Genomic DNA, 20,372 nt, shown 5'->3' with positions numbered 1-20,372 from the left:
TCTGGGCTGGAACGTGTAAGTGAGAGCCATGGGTATAGATGATCCTGAAAGCCTGCCCTGTGATTGGTTGAGATCATCTGGGAAAGAGGATAACAGACAAGAGGCGGGGTCCCAGGACCCCTGGGCAGTTCACAGGTACAGGCTGGACAGGGGTCAGATGAGGATAGAGAAGCGACACTGGACTGGGCAACATGGAGGTCACTGGCAGGCCGTAGCAAGCACAGTTTTTGTGGCCAAGAAGGTCAGAACTGAAAAAGGGACCCGTCTCAGCAGCTGGTGGTTATCGAGCAATTGGATGATAGCTGACCGGAGGCTGAGTAATAGGAGGAAGTTGGGCGGTGGTTGACTTGAGATGGTAGATAGAATATGTCCTCTATGCTGATAGGAATGCTCAATAGGGAGGGAAAAATGGATGGTACAAGAAAGAGAGGATGCATGCAGTAAGGAAGTCTTTGGGGAAGATGAGATCTGCAACATAAGGGGGAAGAGTTGGTCTTCGATAGGGCAGGGACGTATTGTCCACCGAAACACGATGGGTAGGAGAGATTGTGGGCTCACCAAGCATTCCATTTGCTATCCACATTTTCTGGCTCTCTTGAAGTTCAGTGAGACCATGGGAACTATGTCTGGCCAATGAAATGTGAGTTTGGAATGATATGTATCATGTTTGGGCGGGGGCAGAGTGAGGAGCCATGCTGATTCTCCAGTCTCTTTCCCGTCATGGCATTCGAGAAGGCACGTACCCCAGATGGTGCAGCTACAGCAGACGTTAGATCCTTCTTGAGCCTGGCTATCAACCTGCACGACCATTGTGGACCATAGTCACTCCCACTGACTAGAACAAACATGTAGATGAGCAAGAATAACCTTTGTGATGGTACACCACTGAGTTTCAGAATTAAGTAAGGTTCAAAGCAGGGAAGCGGGAATGAGATGAGGCTGATGTGGGTAGGCAAGGGTTAGATCGAGAGGAGCCTTGTCAGCCCTATCAAGGGCCTGGACTATATTCTGTAGATAATGGGGAAATGACTGAAAGCTTTGTCTGGGGCTTAGCATGTCAGATTTGCAGTTTAATTAACCATTCCTGGTAGTAGTGGGGGAATGAATTGGAGAGACACAAGATGCTGGAGACAAGAAAGGAGACTTTGACAATCCACAAAGATGAAAAGATGATGGTATAAACTGGGGGAGTGGTAGCAAGGATGGAAAGATGTTACAGGAGGCTCCTTGGGAGAACACTGCAAGCTAACTGCATGTGGCTGGTGAGAAAGAAGGATTAAAGAGGGATGATTCCCAGATTTTTGGATTGGATAACTAGGGAGAGGTACAGCCATAATCTAAGAAACGAAAAAAAATTGTGACCATTTTAGGGTTGATTATAAGAGCAATTGGGACATGTTGAGTTGGAGATGTTGGTGGGATATCATGGTGGAGACGGCCAGCGGGTAGTAGGCTGTACAGTGTGATGCTCAGTGGGGAGGTCAGAGCTAGGGATCCAGATGTGAGTCATAAGCAAATAGGTGTTATCTGAAACCATGAGAGCAGGTGAGGTTAACCAGGGAGAATGTGTGGAGTGAGCAGAGCAGAAAGACAACAACAGAGGCTTGGGGACACCAAAGGATAGAGAGAAGGGATGGTTAGAGAGGTCCAAGCAGCAACCCAGAGAGAGTAGCATCATGATCACAAAAGAGAATGAGTCCATAAGGAAAAAATAACCAATCCGTAAACTAACACAGGGGTGTCCAGTAAGAAGAGACCTAAAAAATATCTTCTGGATGTGGCAATGTAAGTGGTGGTGTTTGCAAGGGTTGGGGGGGGTGGTGGGGGTGGTAGTGGTTCTGATGATGATCTTAATGTGATGGCTTCATGGGGAGGAAGGGGTAGAAGTCATGGTGAAGTAGGTGAGGAATGAATAGAAAGAGAAGACTAGGAGGCAGCCAAGTCCACTGACCGCTTAATTTCCCAGAGACTCAAGAGTTTCTACCTTCTCCACAAGCCTCCCTTTTGTGTTCAAACAAACTCTGTCCTCTCCCTTCTCAAATGATCAAAATTATCGAGTTCAACAGTGATCATTTTGCCATTTCATTAGATGGCAAAATGCTAGTTTTCTGCATTTTTCTCAATCCTGCCTTCCCAGGGAGACTGTGGGTGTCAGACACCAGCCACTCTTGGAGAAGAAGCTGGAATTGAGAAGGATAGGCTCAGGGTTAGAAACCAAGGACTTAGGTCACTGTTAGGAAGTCAGCAAGAGAGAGGGCAAAACTAGTGTGAAATGTAGGCTGGGTGATGTGAATGGAAGACAGCAACCCAATTCAAAAATGGGCAAAGCCTCCCCCCTACATGGGACCTGACTCCCAGGGGTGTAATTCTCCCTGGCAACGCAGGATATGACTTCCAGGGGTGAATCTGACCTGGCATCGTGGGATTGAGAACATCTTGACCAAAGTGGGATGTGAACATGAACAAAATAAGCTTCAGTGGCTGAGAGGTTTCAAATGGAGTTGAGAGGTCACTCTGGTAGATACTCTTACACACTATATAGGACAACCCTTTTTAGGTTTTAATGTGTTGGGAATAGCTAGAAGTAAATACCTAAAATTATTCAAGACTCCACCCAGTAGCCTTGACTCTTGAAGACAAATGTTACAGTGTAAGCTTACAAGGGGTGACAGTGTGATTGTGAAAAACCTTGTGGATCGCACAGCCCTTTATCCAGTGTATGGATGGATGAGTAGAAGAATGGGACAAAGACTGAATGAAAAATAGAGATGGGATGGGGGGGATGATTTGGGTGTTCTTTTTTACTTTTATTTCTTATTCTGATTCTGATTCTTTCTGGTGTAAAGAAAGTGGTGAAAAATAGACTGGGGTGATGAAGGCATAACTATATAATAGTATTGTGAACAGTTGATTGTGCACCATAGATGATTGTTTGGTATGTGACTATATCTCAATAAAACTGAATTTAATTAAAAATAAATAAATCTTAAAAATGGGCAAAAGACTTGAATAGACCTCTCTCCAAAGTAGATATACAACTGGCCAATAAACACATGAAAAGATGCTCAACATCATTAGTCATGAGGAAAATGCAAATCAAAATGATGAGCTACTACTTCACACCCACTAGTATGGTTATTACTTTAAAAAGCAGAAAATAACAAGTGTTGGCAAGGATGTGGAGAAATAGGAATCATTGTACATTGCTGATGAGAACACAAAATGGTGCAGGGACAGTAGAGAAGAGTTTGGTAGTTCCTCAACAAGTTAAACATGAGTTATCATATGACCCTGCAACTGCACTTCTGGGTGTATACCCAAAAGAACTAAAACCAGACACTTGTATGCCAATGTTCATAGCAGTATTATTCACAACAGCCAAAAGATGAAAACAACCCAGGTATTTATCAACAAATGAATGGAAAACAAAATGTGGTATATACATTCAATGGAAATTATTCAGCCATAAACAGGAATAAAGTTCTGATACGTGCTACAACACAGCTCAACCTAAAAAACATTATGCTAAGTGAAATGTCAGACACAAAAGGACAAATATTATATGATTCCACTTATATGAAATATCTAGAGTAAGCAAATTCATAGGCACAAAAAGCAGATTCAAGGTTACTACGGGCTGGGGAGGGAAATGAGGAGTTACTGCTTAATAGAAATGGAGTTTCTATTTGGGATTAAAAAATAAAAAGAAAAAAAGAAAAAAGAAAATGGAAAAACATTGAATCCAAGGATGAAAATGGAGACCGGGAGGAGGGCCTTGAACATTTCTGAATGAACCAATGTCATTCTGGAAGACAGATCTTGCCAAAGTGAGGTGACCGGAAGGGCCCAGAACAGCTCCTTCCATCTGTCTTAGAGGCAGCATGAGGCATCTGGCAGCTCCTCGAGGGAGGTGGAGGGCAGCATCTTGTCGCCTGGTGCCCTTCACAGTCCTGGCAGAAGCCCCCGTGCAGACGCAGTACAGTGCTTAGTACAAACCTGTTGCACTGAGTCAGATATGCAGGGGGTTAGGCCAGCTGCCCAGCCTCAGCTTCCCACGCACAGAACATTGCCAAATGCTTGAACGGAGCTGCTGTGCAGACTGCGGACAACATCGGCTCCTGTCCTGCTCCCCCCAGCTGTGGCTTTTGTTTTCTTCTGAGAACAGGAAGTCACGTGGATAGGCTGCAAAGAGTGCAGGAGCTCCAGCCCTTGCCGCTCTTCGTGCCAGCAGCATGCTAGGGCACTAATCCTTTCCTACTGCTCCGCTGTGGAGCTTGTAATGCTATTTCTAACTCCGAGAGATACAGGGAGATGAGATTTTAAAGGGCTGGTTATTTATGGCCTGGCTTCTGATGGATATAACAGATGCAATTTCATGGGCTCCATCAGAAGAGAGCGGTTTCTTGGTGTGGCTTAAATAGTTGTGATGTGGTGGGGAAGAAGAGGGAAACAAGGGCATCACAGCCCCCCGAGGAAGGCAGGAGGGTCTGTGTCTCAGCTGGAATAGGCCTGTTCATGTACCAGCTCAAGATGCCCCTGGGTTCAGCATCCTCAGTCATGCACCATCTCAGCCGCTTCCTAGGCATCTTTGCCAGCTGGAGACTCAGACCCAGCCTTGCTGCTGACATTCAAACAACCTCAAACCCCAGAGGGCAGGCATTAGGCTGATGCCATTTTCAAGGATGAAGTCCAAGGGCAAAGAGGGCGTTGTGATAGTAATCCTTTACACACGTGGTTCCCTCTGCCTGGAATGTGGTCCCCGAGTCCTTCCCAAGGTGGCTCCTTCTCAGCAGTCAGAGCTCAGCTTAAATGCCACCCTTCAAAGGCCTCCTTTGACCCCTTTCTCTTAATAGGACGCCCCACTGCTATTCTTCATTCTGTTCATTTGCTTCAAGGCACTCATCACAGTTGTATTTTACATTTACTTTGTGATTATTTTACTACTGTCAGTCTCCCCAAATAGATCTCAAAATTCCCAAAAGGCAGAGGCCTTCTATGCCTTGTCATCCATTGTATTCCAGGTACCAGGCCCAGTGGTGGACAACAGAAAGACATAAGTAGTTTGTTTGAATGAATGAATGAATGACAGTGGAAAGATGTCAGTCGTAAAGATGGAGATGGTAAGGTCAACAGTGATAATTAGGAAGCGGATACAGGTGATGAAGATGACGCTGGTGTTGATTCTGAAGACGATGTCTTAGGGCCCTGCCAGGGTATTTACCTGAACACCAAAATTCTCAAGGGTAACTATTGCCTTCCCCTGGGCATGTCCACCAGTCTTATCCCAGAAACTGTGTATCAATAACTGAGGGCAGTGTGGTCCCACCAGCCTCACCTCCTTCCCTACTAAGGCTTTGATGTCTCCATCTGTCTTCATTGGGTGAGAAAGGTCATCAGTCATCACCATCACCCCTTCACCCCAGCCTGTTCCTTCCCCTGGTTCCATGGAAGGCCCCACCACAGTTATCCAGCTGGAAACTTGGGAATTATCCCAGATTCCTCTCCTGCCTTCATTCTGCCTTTCCAATGAAGCACCTAGCCCAGCTGATTCTAAGATGTTTCTTGATGTCATCGCCTCCTCTCGAACCCTTCACAGCTGCCTCAGGTCAGGTCTGTATCATCTCTTGCCTGAGAGGTCACAAAAAAGGTTTATCGCTAGTTCCTGAGTCTCCTAGTTTTTCCCCATTTAAATTCAGGATGATTATGTTACTTTCCTGCTTAAAACCCTTCAAAAGTTTTCACAGTCTATGGAACCCTCCCCTGGTCTGTTAACAGGGGACGAGGTCACTCAGGACCCTGACATTCTGTCCTGATTGCAGGCTTCACATCCTGCCCCTTGCTCGCCTGCCCTCCACACCCCCCTCGCAACGCCCCGAACACCTGGGCTCCTTCTTGTTGCCGTGTCTGTGGTCAGCCATTGCCCTCGGCCTTGGACGGCCACGCTGACGGCAAGCTCTTATTTATCCCTCGAGTTCAACTCGAAATTCATCCCCTATGGGACTCCCAGCACCCCCTCCTCCATTATGACAGGAAGACTTACACAATTTGTTGTGTAGGATGTCTTTCGTTTTTGCCTTCCCAGCATTCCCATTTCCCTTTGGTGAGCCATTCCTTCTTCAGTCTTGGGTGGAGTAGACAGTCATGTGACCCGGTCTGGCCAAAGAAAGCACCCTCTGACCCTGGCTACGCCGGTGTTCAAGAGTGAGCACATGACTCAGTCTGGTCCAATCCAGGTTCATTTGAAGGCTTTTTCAAGAACCATGAGGAAAGAGATGCCCTCTTTCTGCTGGGATTGCTAAAACCAAAAGGATGTAGCGATCTGTTGATGGTCACCCGGGCCACCTCCTGGGAAAGCCTGCTGAGAATGAAGCCAACATGGACGAGAGGAAAGCCATGGGAGGGAGAGAAACAGATTCTAGGTGACATTACTGCATGCCTTGATCCAGCAGTGCCTGAAGCCTATCCCTGGACTTTTTAGTTACAGAAGCCAATGCTGTCCATTTTTAGATGAAACAGCTGGAGGTGGGTTTCTGTTTTTGAACCCAAAGAATTCAGCTATTACACTTCTCCTTTCAGTCTCTATGGGAACTTCTTTAAACCTCTTAGGAAATACCCATCTCATGATATTGTAAGCATTTAATTATATTCTGCCGCTTTGTCATATCTGTAAACTTCAGGGTCCAGCATGGTGCACGGCTATTCTATAAACATTTGTGGAGTGAATAAACAACTCCTTAGGAACTGAGACTGTGTCTTTGTTTCCTTAGCACCCAGGAGAGTGCCTATTTCATAGAAGGCTCTCAATGAATGATTACTAAAAATAAGTAGGGGAAAAGTTACAAAGAATGTAAACGATCTAAACCAATGGTTTGACAAAGTATATGTGAATGAATAAATGAGTAGTTATTATTAACAAATCCTCATTGACATGCTATTCTCATTCTAATTATATCTGAATCTAATGGCTCCTGAATGAAATATCTAGTTAGAAATCGCTGAGACCAAATGGTTCTATTTGGCTCAAATTCCATGTGCAAAATGCCTAATAATTAAAACAAAGTCTTTCTAAAGGAGATGGAGTGTTGCAAAATTTTCAAACTGACTATCTGTAAAGTACATGGAGATTCTGTATTCCCCTGGGAGCTGGACGAGTCACTGGAGCTAGGCTGTGACTCTCTGACTGTTGAGATGCCACTGGGCTGGTGGGCTCGGAGGACACCCTCAGTGAGAATCACCAAGAACAGGGCACTCAAACCTCACTTTACCCAGTTCCCCTTGTACTGTGAGCCCCTAACTCCAGCCCCCACCCCAGGACTGTTACCCCTACTCTGAACCAGGCAGTTTACATGTTTAGTCCTGTTAATATGCTTTGGAGGTTGGTGCAATGAACTCCATCTTTCGGCTATGTGTGCTGAGGCTCACAAAGGCTAGTAAACCTTCCCAAGATGACACACTTGAAGAGGTGGACCTGGGATTTGAGCCCAAGTCTGGCTAACCCCCAGCCCTGCTCTCTCCTCAGTTAGATGCCAACAAGCTGGCTCAAGGCTTAATCCTGGGGACTGCCCAGACTTGCTCCCCCACATTTTTTTTAATTCAGTTTTACTGAGATATATTCACATACCATACAATCATCCATGGTATACAATCAACTGTTCACAGTACGATCATATAGTTATGCATTCATCACCACAGTCTATTTCTGAACATTTTCCTTACATCAGAAAGAATCAGAGTAACAATAAAAAATAAAAGTAAAAAAAGAACACTCAAGCCATCCCCCTCATCCCACCCTATTTGTCATTTAGTTTTTATCCCCATTTTTCTACTCATCCATACACTAGATAAAGGGGGTGTAATCCACAAGGCCTTCACAATCACACTGTCACCCCTTGTAATCTACATTATTATATAATCGTCTTCAGGAGTCCAGACTGCTGGGTTGGAGTTTGATAGTTTCAGGTATTTACTTCCAGCTATTCCAATACATTAAAACCTAAGAGGTGTTATCTATATAGTACATAAGAATGTCCACCAGAGTGACCTCTGGACTCCATTTGAAACCTCTCAGCCACTGAAACTATTTCATCTCATTTTGCGTCCCCCTTTTGGTCAAGAAGATATTCTCAATCCCATGATGCTGGGTCCAGATTCATCCCCGGGAGTCATATCCTGCATTGCCAGGGAGATTTTCACCCCTGGGAGTCAGATACCATGGAGGGGGGAGGGCAGTGAGTTCACCTGCTGAGGTGGCTCAGTTAGAGAGAGAGAGGGCCACATCTGAGCAACAAAGAGGTACTCAGGGGGAGACTCTTAGGCACAATTGTATGCAAGTTCAGCCTCTCCTTTGCAGCAACGAGCTTCATAAGGGCAAGTCCCACGATCGAGGGCTTGGCACATCAAACTGCCAGTCCCAATGTTTGTGACAACATCAACACCAGTCCAGGTGAGGAAGTCCAGCACTTCTGCACCTTCCCCCAGCTCCTCAGGGTGGGGGGTGTGGGGGCTGTAAATATATTTTTTATTCTCTGCTCAAATTACTTTGGGATGTGTCACTATTTCACTCTAACCTACACTAACCTACCATATCTCATTTCCTATTCAAAGTTCCATGTAATTGTGGTGTTTGAACAAACCGACGGTAGAGTTATACTGTTTAGAAAATGTAGATCCTGCACCAAATAGACATCTCTTCCCTTGGTCTCATATGGAAGTTGAAGTTTTAAAACACAGTCAGTTTCAACCTTTACCCTTTGGCCTGGCTTGCCCTGGTCTTAACCAGTTCTGCTTCATTCATACCACTAATTGAAGTTGGGGCTCTTTTTCAGCTTGCTCCACCACATTTGTCAAGGGGTCTCTAGCTTTCTCTCCTTCCTTAGAATCCAGGGAAGAGCCCAGAGAGGCTCGGGTGGAGGGTGTCGGCATCAGGCAGGAGGGGGCAGGAGAAGGCATTCTGGTCTCGTGGCTTCTTCGTGGCCTTTAGTTCACTGACTTTCCCACCAATGCCAAGGCCATCGCTCTGATGTGCTGGCAATCGCCTTCCACTCACTGTCACAGTATGAGCCGATACCCCTCCAAGCGGCCCCAGATCCTCATGGATTAAAAGGGTCTTTGGCAAACCCCAGATCCAGCCCTCTGTCTGGGAAAACTCCATGGTCTTCGTGGGGAACTTTAGCAATGGTTAGAGTATTTTCCTAGGAACTAAGGGGAAAGGATGGGGCTCTATCACGGTCAGAGCCAACTGACTGGACCAGAATGAAGACTCCCCCTAGGTTGTAACTCTCGGTAGTTCAGTCAGTTCAAATTCAGCCCCTGCTCATGGTCAATCACAAAAAAAGCAATTAACTTTGAGGAGAGAAAGGCTAAAAAGGCTAAAATACTTGGGACTCTCTCAACATGTCAAGATTTCAGCTCACCATGGTAACAACCTTTTCCTGTTCAAACCATGTATTGTCAGATTCCCAAAGGCTGGTCATGGACTAGTGAAACAGGGAAAAATGAGTACACTGATCACTATATACATCCTGCTGGACTCCTTAGTTTTGGGCACACACTGCTGTTTAGCTGGGCTCCCCACCACCCCAATCTTTCATTATGTCAGCGCAAGGCTGCTGACTGATTATATCCTGCCATATTTTCTGGCTTTAATTTGTCTTTCATTTTATGAAATAATGTCTTCAGGAATTATCAGGTTTTTTTCCTAATAGCTTTACTTGGTAAAAAAAAAAAAAAATCGACCCTGTGTTTGCCCAATTGTTTGGAGATTTTACTAACCCAGGAAATCTACACAACTGAAAACCATAATTATGACTCTCCTGTTATCCCCCCAAGACTTGGCGGAGGGGAAGAGTATGGAAACTGAGTCAGGGAATTTCTCACGCCACCCATCCCTTCTGAATCAGTAGGAACCTACTGTTGGGTGAGGGAGGGAGAGGATTTTTTTCTCTTAAAGGAGGCTTTGTCTCCCCAGGAGGTGAGGGGCTGTCCAGTTGTTCAAATCCGTCTCTTCTAACATGATCTGTTGTCTTTCTGTTACTCGGCACAAGACTCAAGAGAACATCCTAAAATCTTAATGTATGCTAATAAAAGCAGTAGACTCATAACCAGCAACATCACATTTTCACTGGAATCCAGGGATCTATAAAGGAGAGGGATAGGGGAGAGAGTTGATTCTTCACACGCAGATGTCCTGAGCCTCCAAGTTTGTTTATCTATAATTGCTGCACAGGTATAAATTAGAACAACAAACACACCCTGGCTGGCAGTGGTGACACCGACTCTGTAAATAATTATAATTTAATCTTATAGCAAAGAGTTCTGAATGACTCCCCTAACAATTTCCTCTGCTCAATTCCTTCCCCACTGAGTGACTTAATAGGAAAAGGAATACTCTTTCAGATTTGTTTCACTCCAGAAATTTGGACTACTTGTTGGCTCACATCTGGGGCCAGAGGCTGTGGGAGACCATTTGGCTCACAGATAAACAAGTGAGTCAAAGAGGCCTTGGTGCTGGAAGAGGGGAAACCCACAAGGATATTAGTCTTGGTATTTGTTTATGGAAGTGAAAACTTGCAAACGACCTAATAGGGGAACAGGTAAGTAAACTATGCCACAACCTTACATGGGAACACTGCCTTTGTGGTGGACTGTGATGTCGTGTGCTGTCCTGGCTAAGAGGACTGGCTTTGGAGTTGGACTCTACTTCCTACCAGCTGAGTGATCTCAAGCAAGTAGCATAACCTCTCTGAGCCTAATTTTTCTCACCTGTAAAATTAGGAAAAAAATGATAGTACCTACTTCATAGAGTTGTTATGAAAATGAAATGAGGTTATAGCTGTCAAGAGCTTAGAGTGAGGTTGACACATACTGGTATTATAAGCTCACTAAATGATACTATCATCACATTGATTATAGTCTGGAGGCATCTATAACAATACAGGAAACATTTTCATGATATAATGCTAAGTTAAAATGTATAACTAAAGATATATTAAAAGCCCAATTTTGCAATATATATATAAAGCCAGTTAGCTTGATCTAGGACAAGCAAAAAGGCAAACAGGAGTACATCAAAAGTTTAATAATTGTTATTCATTTCTCTCTACCTTTTTATATTTTCCATGTTTTCTCTAAATGAGCATATGTACTACATTTACAATCAGAAAAATAGGTATTTTACAAAGAGGGGGGGTCAGAGGATCTTGAGGCTGGGCAGGTTGTTGTGACTCCAGTTCATTGTAGGCTTGTCTAGATTTTAAGCCCAAATCCTGGCTCCAAATGGCCAGCCTTTGCTCCCAGGCTAATTTACAGGTATCAACCTTTCCAGAGCAAAGTCTCTGGGCTCACCTGTGTTCTCCCCACACCTCATCTGGGTAGTTAATGACCTGATCAAGTTCATGTGACAAGCTAATGACACCAAGGTCTTCTGACTCCCAGGTTGGCTTGCTTTTCTCTGCAACAGGAAGCTTGAGTTCTGCAGGGCACACTAGTCCCCAAATCCCAGAGTCTAGGTTTGGGATGAGTCCATTCCCACTCTGTTCCTCTCAAATAGTCACACTTGGCTTCCACTGTGGGTTTGCCTAATTTTCTAACCCAATAGACTAAAGGACCATCTCTTACTCAACTAGGTGTTTCTACCAAGTTGTACGAAGCCTGTATAAAAGAGATGTTCAGTAAAAAGTGTCCCTTCCTCCTGTTTTCTTCCTCTCTCCACCCACACTGGCTACTGTGTCTGTCTTTCCTGGACACTGCCCTTCCCTGACTCTTGCAGCCACCCACTTTCTGCTTCACTCAGAATCCTCAGTGAAACCCTCTGGCCTCCAGCTCCGTGCCCTGAGCGCCACCTTCCCCAGCACTATGGCAAAGAAGCCTGCAAAGATGCCCGTTACGGTCTGAGCACATCTGAGATGTAGCCTGCTATTGGCTCTGGATGTATTGAAAAGGTCCCCCTGATTCTTATCCCGATAACAGAGCCACGGAGAGAATCCAAGAGAGTGTCCTGAGTGCCATGGCACCACTCTGGAGGATTGTCACCCACCAAAAGCTGGACACTTCCTTAAGCCAACCTCAGCTTGGAGCAAGCTCGGGACATGACAAGCAACTGAGGCCGAAAGTCCTTAATCGCCCATTTCCTCCTGAACCCACCAATTTCTGAGAATCTCCATGGCAGGCAGAGCACACTGCAGAAGAGCCCAAACTCTCCTTCCAGCAAAGCCAGGACAACAGGGAAAAGCTGTCTTTCCCTTTGGAAATGGCGACATGATACCTTTCAGATGCCTCAGTACCCTGGGAGTGGAAAGAGCAGTCATCACTGCAGATTCTGTTCTCCTTGTTGGATGCTATGAATATGTCTTCCAGAAATGAAACAGTATTTCAAATCACATTACTGAGACACTGTCCATGTCCTGAGACTAGAACATTTTTAGTGTGAATGCCCATTATTCAACCAAGGCCATCATGAAATTCTTCAGCAAGGACATGCTTCAAGTCAGAAACCAAAATCACTGTAAAATTTTATCTCAGCTCTAAAAATATGCAGTGATTTTAGATTACACTGTAACAGTCGACACAAGGAAGCGGCAAACAGACTGCAGGTCCCGGCGCTGAGGAAACAGTGGGTCCCAGTACGGAGAAGAGGGGAGGGATGGTGTGCTTACCAGAGGGAGGAGCCTTCAGTCCCCGTGACTTCCAGAAAGTCATAACCATCCTCCAGCTGGAAGTCAATGAAGACCAGGGCGATGGTGTCTCCCAGCTCGGCCAGGATGGTCCAGGTGCAGTCGGCGTTGTTGTGGTACTCTGAGGGGAAGTGGGGGCTGGAGATGATGCCACTCTGGCCCCGCAGGGTCCCACCGCAGGCATCGTCCGCTGCGGATACACAGACAAGAGGCCGTGTGAGTGGTCTGGCTCCCACTCCCAGTCCCTTACACTCACCGTGGGCTTCACTCGTGGATCAATAGAAGGTTCTGGAACATGATGCTCAGTGGCAGGAGACCCTGTTTGAATTACGATGATACCAAGCATTTACATAGCCCTTTTCCAGTGTCACTTAGTGCTTTGAAAACTTTAGATGTTATTGTTCTCATTTAACAGGTGGGGAAACCAGGGCACAGAGAGGTTAAGTAACCTCCCTCAGGTCATGCAGTGCATGAATGGTAGAGCTGGGATTTGAATTCTGGCCCTGGAGAGCACATTTTTACTAATTGTACCACAGTGGTCCTCCGTGACCAGGAAAGAAGGGAAAACCCAGCTGTCACATTTATTTCCATGGTTGCAACTGCAGTGATCAGGATGTATAGTCCTGGCAGATCTTTGTAAACCTCAGAGGCGATTAAACAACTCCCTAGGGCAAAACCCAAGGGCATGCCAGGTCACAGCCTGGCCCGACCTCTGCAATCCTTCCTTCTGCCCCTTGTTCCCAACCAGCTAAGTTTTAGTGCTGTGCATGTTCAGACTTCCTGCCCTTTGTTCACGCCATCCCCTCAGCCTAGGACGTGCTTTGTCTAGGGAACTCTTCTGCTTGTCATAGCACTTATCAAGCCGGGTGTGAACGGCCTGGTCTCATGTCTGTCTTCTCTCTCCGGGTTCTGAGTTCCACTGAGAATCGCCAAGGGCAGAGACCACATCTTACTTATCCCTGCATAGTCTTGCTGCTCAGCCTAAATCCCAGCTGAAAATTGATATTTGGAAAAAAATGATCCAAGGAACATGCTCTGGCATATACTAGTTAAGAACACTGGCTTTGGAATATGCAGACCTCAGTTTAAAGCCCTCCTCTGCCACCTACTAGCTAGTGACCTAGGGGAAGTTACCCAAACTTTCTGTCTTCCCTCTGGGAGCCTGTATGCAAATAAGGAATTATAATATACTGTAGCATTTGCTACAGTAGAGATACGGACTAAATGATAAAGGAAGGGAAATGCAGTATTAGTGCTCAGATGTGCAACAGAGTGACAATAATAAAAGTTAGTATTTATTGAACACTTATGCCAGGAAGCATTCTAAAAACTCTGCATATTTCATTTAATCCATAATATGACTCCATGAAGCATCATTTCCTTTTCACAGGTGAGGAAACCAAGACACAAAGAGATTTAGCTCATAGTGAATAAAGGATATGGGATTCTAAACCCAATTGTTTGATACCTGAGCCCATGCTCATAATCAGTATACTTTTCTGCCTCCCAAGAGTACAGTTTACACTGTGAGGGTACACATAAAGCAGCAAATAATTTCACCTGAATGAGTTAGTTTGGAAAGGTTTAACAGAGGAAGTGTCATGAGAGCTGGGTTTTGAAGGATGAATAGGAGTTCACTAGATAGAGAAGAAAAGAAAGGGCATTTCACAGCAGGGGAACAAATAGTCTCAAACACAGAAGTGTGAAAGTACAAGTCATGTCTTAGAAAAATTGCTCTAGATGGCTTATCACAGGGTGAATGGAGAGGAATGATGGGTGATAATGCGGGAAGTATAGAAGGAGACAAACGATAAGAGAATATTGTAGATAGCCATATTTGGAAGTGGCAAAGCATACTGGAAAGATGTAAAATCAGGATGCTCTAGATTTGAGTTTATGCTCCACAATTTCCCAGCCATGTGACCTTGGGCAATTTATTTCTCTAAACCTCAGTTTCCTTTTCTTAAAATGGTTTGTTGTGATAGCTCAATGAGACAATTAACATGAAAGTCACTAGCATCTGCCAGTGATCCACATATGGTAGACACCCGACAAATGTTAAGTTCTCCGTTTCCTTCCATTTTATCTTGCGAAGCAGGTGACGAAATATAATTAAATTTGCACTTTAGAAAGATAACTTTGGCTGTGGCATAGAGGAGGTCTGAGCAAGGAAGCAGGGAGGATGCTCTTGGTAGGACACAGTCACCAAAGTCCAGGTGAGGCCAGATGAGTCCAAGCTAAAGCCATGGGGAGGACGGGAAAGGGACTTATTTGAGAGATGTTTAGGAAGTAGAATCTACAGAACTTAGCAAGTGGGAGAGATGAATCGCCAATTTTGGGATGAGTTTCTGGGTGGATGAATGGTGCCACTGACTGTGGCAGGAAACCCAGGAGGAGAGCCCCTTGTGGAGGGTGGGCAACCAGGAGTTCAGTTTTGGACACCAAGAGCTGGGTGTGTCTGGGGACATTCAAGTGGAGAGAACAAGTTGACAGTAGGATATACAGGAGCAGACTGCACTGGAGATAAAAATGAGCTTATCTAGGGACACTGAATTGTTCCTATTAATGTCATTCTACAGGGTCAAGGTCTATTTTAAGAGAAGTATGAATCCATTTCTAAATGTCAACTATTAGGTCCATGTGAGCCCAGAGCAGGGTCTTGTCAATGCTTCCCTCCCATATCCATTAACTGAGCACCTACTGTGTGCCAAGCACTGGGCCAGAAGCAGGGCCACAGTGTCAGAGCTTGATTTCGCCTCTGATCCCCAGTGCTTCTCACTGTGGGGGTGGCAGGGAAGCCAACAAACACAACCCGGTGATAGCACATGGGAAGTCATGGAAGGCTTCTCAGAGGAGGCAACATTTGTGTTGAGACCTTCATTCATTCATTCAACAAATATTTATTGAGAGTCTATTTATACATGCCAGGCCTGTTCTAGATGCTGGGGATTCAGCTGTGAATTAAACAAATGAAAATCCTTCTCCTCATGGAGCTTATGTTCCATAGGAGGAAACAGACAATGCCCAAGATAAATAAGCAAACTCTTTGGAATGTGAGATAGATGAGGGATGGAGAGTGGGGGTGTTGACATTCCAGAAAGGAGGTCAGGGACGGCCCCCCTGAGAAGCTGATGTTTGAGCAAAGACCTGAAGGAAGTGAGGGAGCCCTGGGCTTATCTGGGAGAAGAGCATCCTGGGAAGATGGAACAGTGAGTGCAAAGACTTTACAAGGCTTTATGGGGCACAAAGGCCTTACATGGTCAAAGAACGTCAAGAGACCCAAGGGGCTGGAGCAGAGGGAGCATGGGCAAGAGTGGCAGGGGACCAGGTGAGTGGGGTCAGACCACCAAGGGCCCAAGAGGCCACTGTGGGGACTTGGAGTTTTACACTGAATGAGGTACGTGGAGGGTTCTGAGCAGAAAGTGATATGATCTGATTTGTGTAATAACGGGACACCCCAGGCTGCTGTGTCTTCTGGAGAGGTGCAGGGCAGAGGCAGGGAGCTCACAGAGGCCACTGCAATGATTGAGGTGAGAGAGGACGGTGGCAGGGGCCAGGGTGGTAACAGTGAGCCATAGGGAGTCTGGCTGTATTTGGAAAGCTGAGCTGGCAGGATGCACTTCAACGGAGAGCTGGCCACCTGGTCTGCCAGAGGGGAGAGGGCATCCCAGCCAGAGGGAACAGGGAGAGCAAGGAGCTGGAATCAGCGAGTCTGCATGTTCAGGGACTTAGAAGTCACTCAGGATGGTCTGGATCTAGAGGCAGAGAGTGACACAGCCAGGGCTGGCAGGAGGGAGGAGCTGGACTCTGAAGGGCCTTGGATGCCAAGTGGAGGAGCCTGAGCTTCTATTACCCTTCTCCTGTCCCCTGCACTCTGTTCCCATCCCCCCAGTCCAAGTGCCCAGGCCCCAAGGGAGGCAAAGAAAGGGAATGTTGACAAGACTTGCCTTGCTCGGATTTACCCAGTTCGATGCTGCTGTCTTTTTATTTGTTTTATCACATTGCACGGTACTTCCAAGCCTGGGCATCCTGCTATGAAGTCTGACATCCGAGGCAGGGTTTGTCTCCTCCTGATGTAAATAACTTCCTCGTGAACATTGCCAGGGAGATTCGCTACAGGAGCCAGTCAGTGAGCCGGAGGTGTGTCCCTGCCCAGTATGCACTGGGGCTGCCGGACTCAACTGTCCTGCCACTGGCCCCATCCACACGGCCGGCCACAGCGGCTTAATCTTGACTGCAATGGGATTAGGGAAAGGGTGGTGAAAGAAGGGCCATTTCGCCTGAGCCTTCAAAGAGGAGTAGGAGTATGCCAAAGGGAGAAGGAAGAAAGAGGCTCCAGGCAAAGAAAAGGGAGCACTCGAAGGCAAGGACTGACTGGACGTGGTGTTGCCTGGGGGTGGCCAGTGGTCCCCCGCGATGAAAGTGCAGGATGCGTGAGATGAGTTCTGGGCATTGGAATGGAACAGGAGGGGAAAGGTCAGCTCATGAAAGGCCTTGACAGTTAAGGGATTTGGATTTTACCTTGCAGGTGTTGGGGAGCCATCATAGGTGATGAGAAGAGGGTTTTAAAAGCAGGGGGGGTCAAAGCCCAGACCTGTTTTAGAAAGTGACTCTAGTGACAGTGTGATGGATGGAGGGGGGTGGGGTGGTACGCGGGGACCAGAGTTAGGGCAAACAGTGACGAGGCTGTCACAACAGTCAAAGCCTGAACTGGGCAATGGGAGTGAAGAGAACCAATGGAAGGGATTCAAGAGCCAGACTCGGGGAGAATCCGGAATATGTGGTCTCCAGCTGGGAGTGGGCAGTGAAGAGGACCCCACGGTTTCTAGCCTGGACAGCAGGACCGAGGTGATGCTTTGAGTAATCCGGGACCCCCGGAGGAGAAGCAGCTCTGTTGGAGGAGCAATGGCCACCTCCTCTCCCCAGTCTCTGTGTGGAGGGTGTGAGCCGAGGAATAAATAGGTGGTGTCACCCTATGAGTCTGGAGCTCAGGAGAGAGGCCCCTGAGTCAGAGAGGGCAGGAGTCAGCAGAATAAAGAGAGAAACTCACCCCACAGGAGTGGGGAAGGGTTGTGCACAGAACCCACATTTAAGGAGCAGGCAGAAGCCAAGGAGCTGGGAAGAAGGCTGCGAGTGAGCAGTCAGGGATGGGGAGGAGCTCCATGGAGCACTTGGCAGGAGCCAAAGAGAAGCAAGCTGTCAGGAGTGGGAGGGAGGGGGCTCAGGAGCTTCCGGGGCTGGAGCGGTTGGGACGGACAGCAGGCACCTGGCCCTCAGCGTGCAGAGGTCTCTAACCGGGCACTGGGCCTGAACTGCCTTATTTAATCTGGTTTGAGCATCTAGGGAACAGGGAAGGAATGACAGAAGACAAGCAGGTCTTGGGGAAAGATAGAGACTCCACAGCCTGTGCCAAGTCCCAGTCTTACAAACCCTACTAGATACCCCACATTTTTCTCAAACTTAACCTGATCAAAACTGACCTCATCCTCTCCTTCCACTAAACCTGCCCTTGTTTCTGAGTTCCCTGTCCAGATGATATCAGCACTAGTCACTCAGTACCTCATGCCAGAGGCTCAGGGGACATCCTCAACTCACTCCCCACGCGAACCAGTGACCAAGTCCCATCAATCCTTCTATAGGGCTCTTGACTCCATCTCTGTCTTCACTGTAGCTGTTCCATTCTAAGCCACATCGTGTTTCACGTCAGCCTCAGTGCAAAGCCTCCCACCAGGCCTCCTAGCCTCCCTTCTGCCTCTGACCATCCACACAGAGGTCAGGTAACATTGGAAAGCACAGAGCTGGTTTTACTCCTCCTCTCTATAGAGCCTTCAATAACTCCCACTTTCAGTCAAGATAAAGTAAGATATCCCGTGGCTTACAAGGAACTTACAAGGCCTCACCTCATACCAGCCTCCTCCTCCCCACTACCCAGAACCCAAAGTGGCCTCCTCCTGGCACTTCTAATGCACAAAGTGTCTTCCTCTTTGAGGAGCTTTGAAAGTGCTCTTTCCTCTCTGGAACTTTCTTTTTTACCTTATTGGGCCTCTTTAGCTTTCAGATACCTATCTAAGTACCACTTCCTCAAAGATTTTTCCAGAAACAGAATGTCCCTCCCCACACTCTCCACCATCACATGCTTTCGAGCACCATCTATTCTCCCTTTGTGGCACTTACCACAGTTTTAATTCATTAATCCTGTCATTATCGATCTAACGCCTAGAGAGTAAACTCTATGAGGGCAAGGGGTATATCTGTTCTGTTCCCAGCACCTAGCACATTTCCTGGTACAAAGCAGGCACTCAATAAATATCTGTTGAACAAATAAAGGACATAGGAAATTGCAGTTCAGAGAGGATGAGTAGCTTTCCTAAGGTCACACAGTCAGTGACTGAATCAAGATTCCAATTGAATCTCTTTGGCACCAGGACTGTGGTCTCCACTACTCCCTGCTTGATAGCAGTTTTGCAAGGCATCCTGCGATTTTCAACCTTCCCAATTTTAGTTAGTAATTCTGGACAGTGCTGGTATGGAGGTCTCGAGAGCTTGAGATCCTCTAAGCCAAGGGGACCAGTTCACTCTGAAGACGGCACCTTTGCATTTCAGCCATCCCTGCCTCTCTGGCTCCACTGGCACCCTCACTCTTGCACCATCCTGTTTTGATTGAAGACGCTGTAAAAGTTATTTGGAGATTTCCTCACACTTTAAACAGAGTATCGTATTTCATGGTTACAACTTCAGAGACATAAAATATAACCTTTAGCTAACACCATGGTCCTAAAATATTAATTTACACATTTTCCTTCTCTGGCAATGAGTATTTTGCTCCGCCATTAAGTCATGTATATTCTATAGTGCAGGTGTGTTATGCTGATAGTTTCCTTTCCAAGTCCACAATGTTATTTATGATCAAATTTAAGTTCTACGGAAATTTCCTCAATTTAATTTTAGAGAACTATCGCTCAGGCCTTTTTGATGTCTATTAACTCTACAATAACAAAAATTTCAGGTAGGGATGGAGGAATCCGCATCACATTCCCTCCCCTTCAGGCCAATTTCAGTGCAAAATCTTGAGTGACTGGAAATCTAGGTCCTCAGTAATGGGCTTGTGTCCATATCCTCCCTCCCAGCCCCACTCAGTCTCTGAGGAAATGAAGAGCCCATTTGGTGCTTGGGGAGAAGCTGCCATCTTGCAGCTCAAGAGCAAGACTGAGGGAGTCTGTCATGAATACCCCAAAGCTGTAGAGACCCACTCTTTTCTTGAGCTCTATAGCTCAGTGTCTCGATCCCTGCTGGCACCCCAATAACCTGCTTGACCTCGCCAGGCCCCTCTTAATGGAGGCTCTGGACTCTGCTCCTTTTTCCTTGGCTTTCTTAAAGAAAATCCTTCCCCAAATTAAGGAATAATCAATTGCTTGAGAACACTGCCACACCCCCCCACCCCCAACTCCTTCTACCCAAGGTATCCTTATGAGGTGATGCCTGTAGGCACAATGCATGTATTCAATTATATAATGAGTCTTTGTTGAGCTTTTACTATGGGCCAAGTTTACTTGCATTTTCTCATTTCATTCTCAAACAGCTTGAAGAGACAGGTATTGTCACCTGCATTTTACAGATGAGGAAACTGAGGCTCAACACATTTTTGGAATTTGCCCACAGTCACACAGCTACTATATGTGGGAGCCAGGATTTGAACCCAGG

At 46.4% G+C, this 20,372-nt stretch overlaps 1 protein-coding gene across 4 annotated transcripts in view; it reads right to left on the bottom strand.

Annotated features, from left to right (window-relative positions):
• Window positions 1–20,372, bottom strand: part of CSMD2 (CUB and Sushi multiple domains 2) — a 646,653-nt gene that overhangs the window by 397,642 nt on the left and 228,639 nt on the right. For all 4 annotated transcript variants that reach the window (XM_037827786.1, XM_037827788.1, XM_037827789.1 and 1 more), the window contains exon 5: window positions 12,654–12,861. In XM_037827786.1, the coding sequence (XP_037683714.1) occupies window positions 12,654–12,861 (208 nt within the window). The remainder of the gene's footprint in view (window positions 1–12,653; window positions 12,862–20,372) is intronic.

Source organism: Choloepus didactylus, chromosome 2, assembly GCF_015220235.1.
Source record: "Choloepus didactylus isolate mChoDid1 chromosome 2, mChoDid1.pri, whole genome shotgun sequence".
NCBI classification, from domain to species: Eukaryota; Metazoa; Chordata; class Mammalia; order Pilosa; family Megalonychidae; genus Choloepus; species Choloepus didactylus.
Note: the sequence above shows the minus strand (reverse complement) of the source record. Positions and strands in the feature narration are given on the sequence as shown.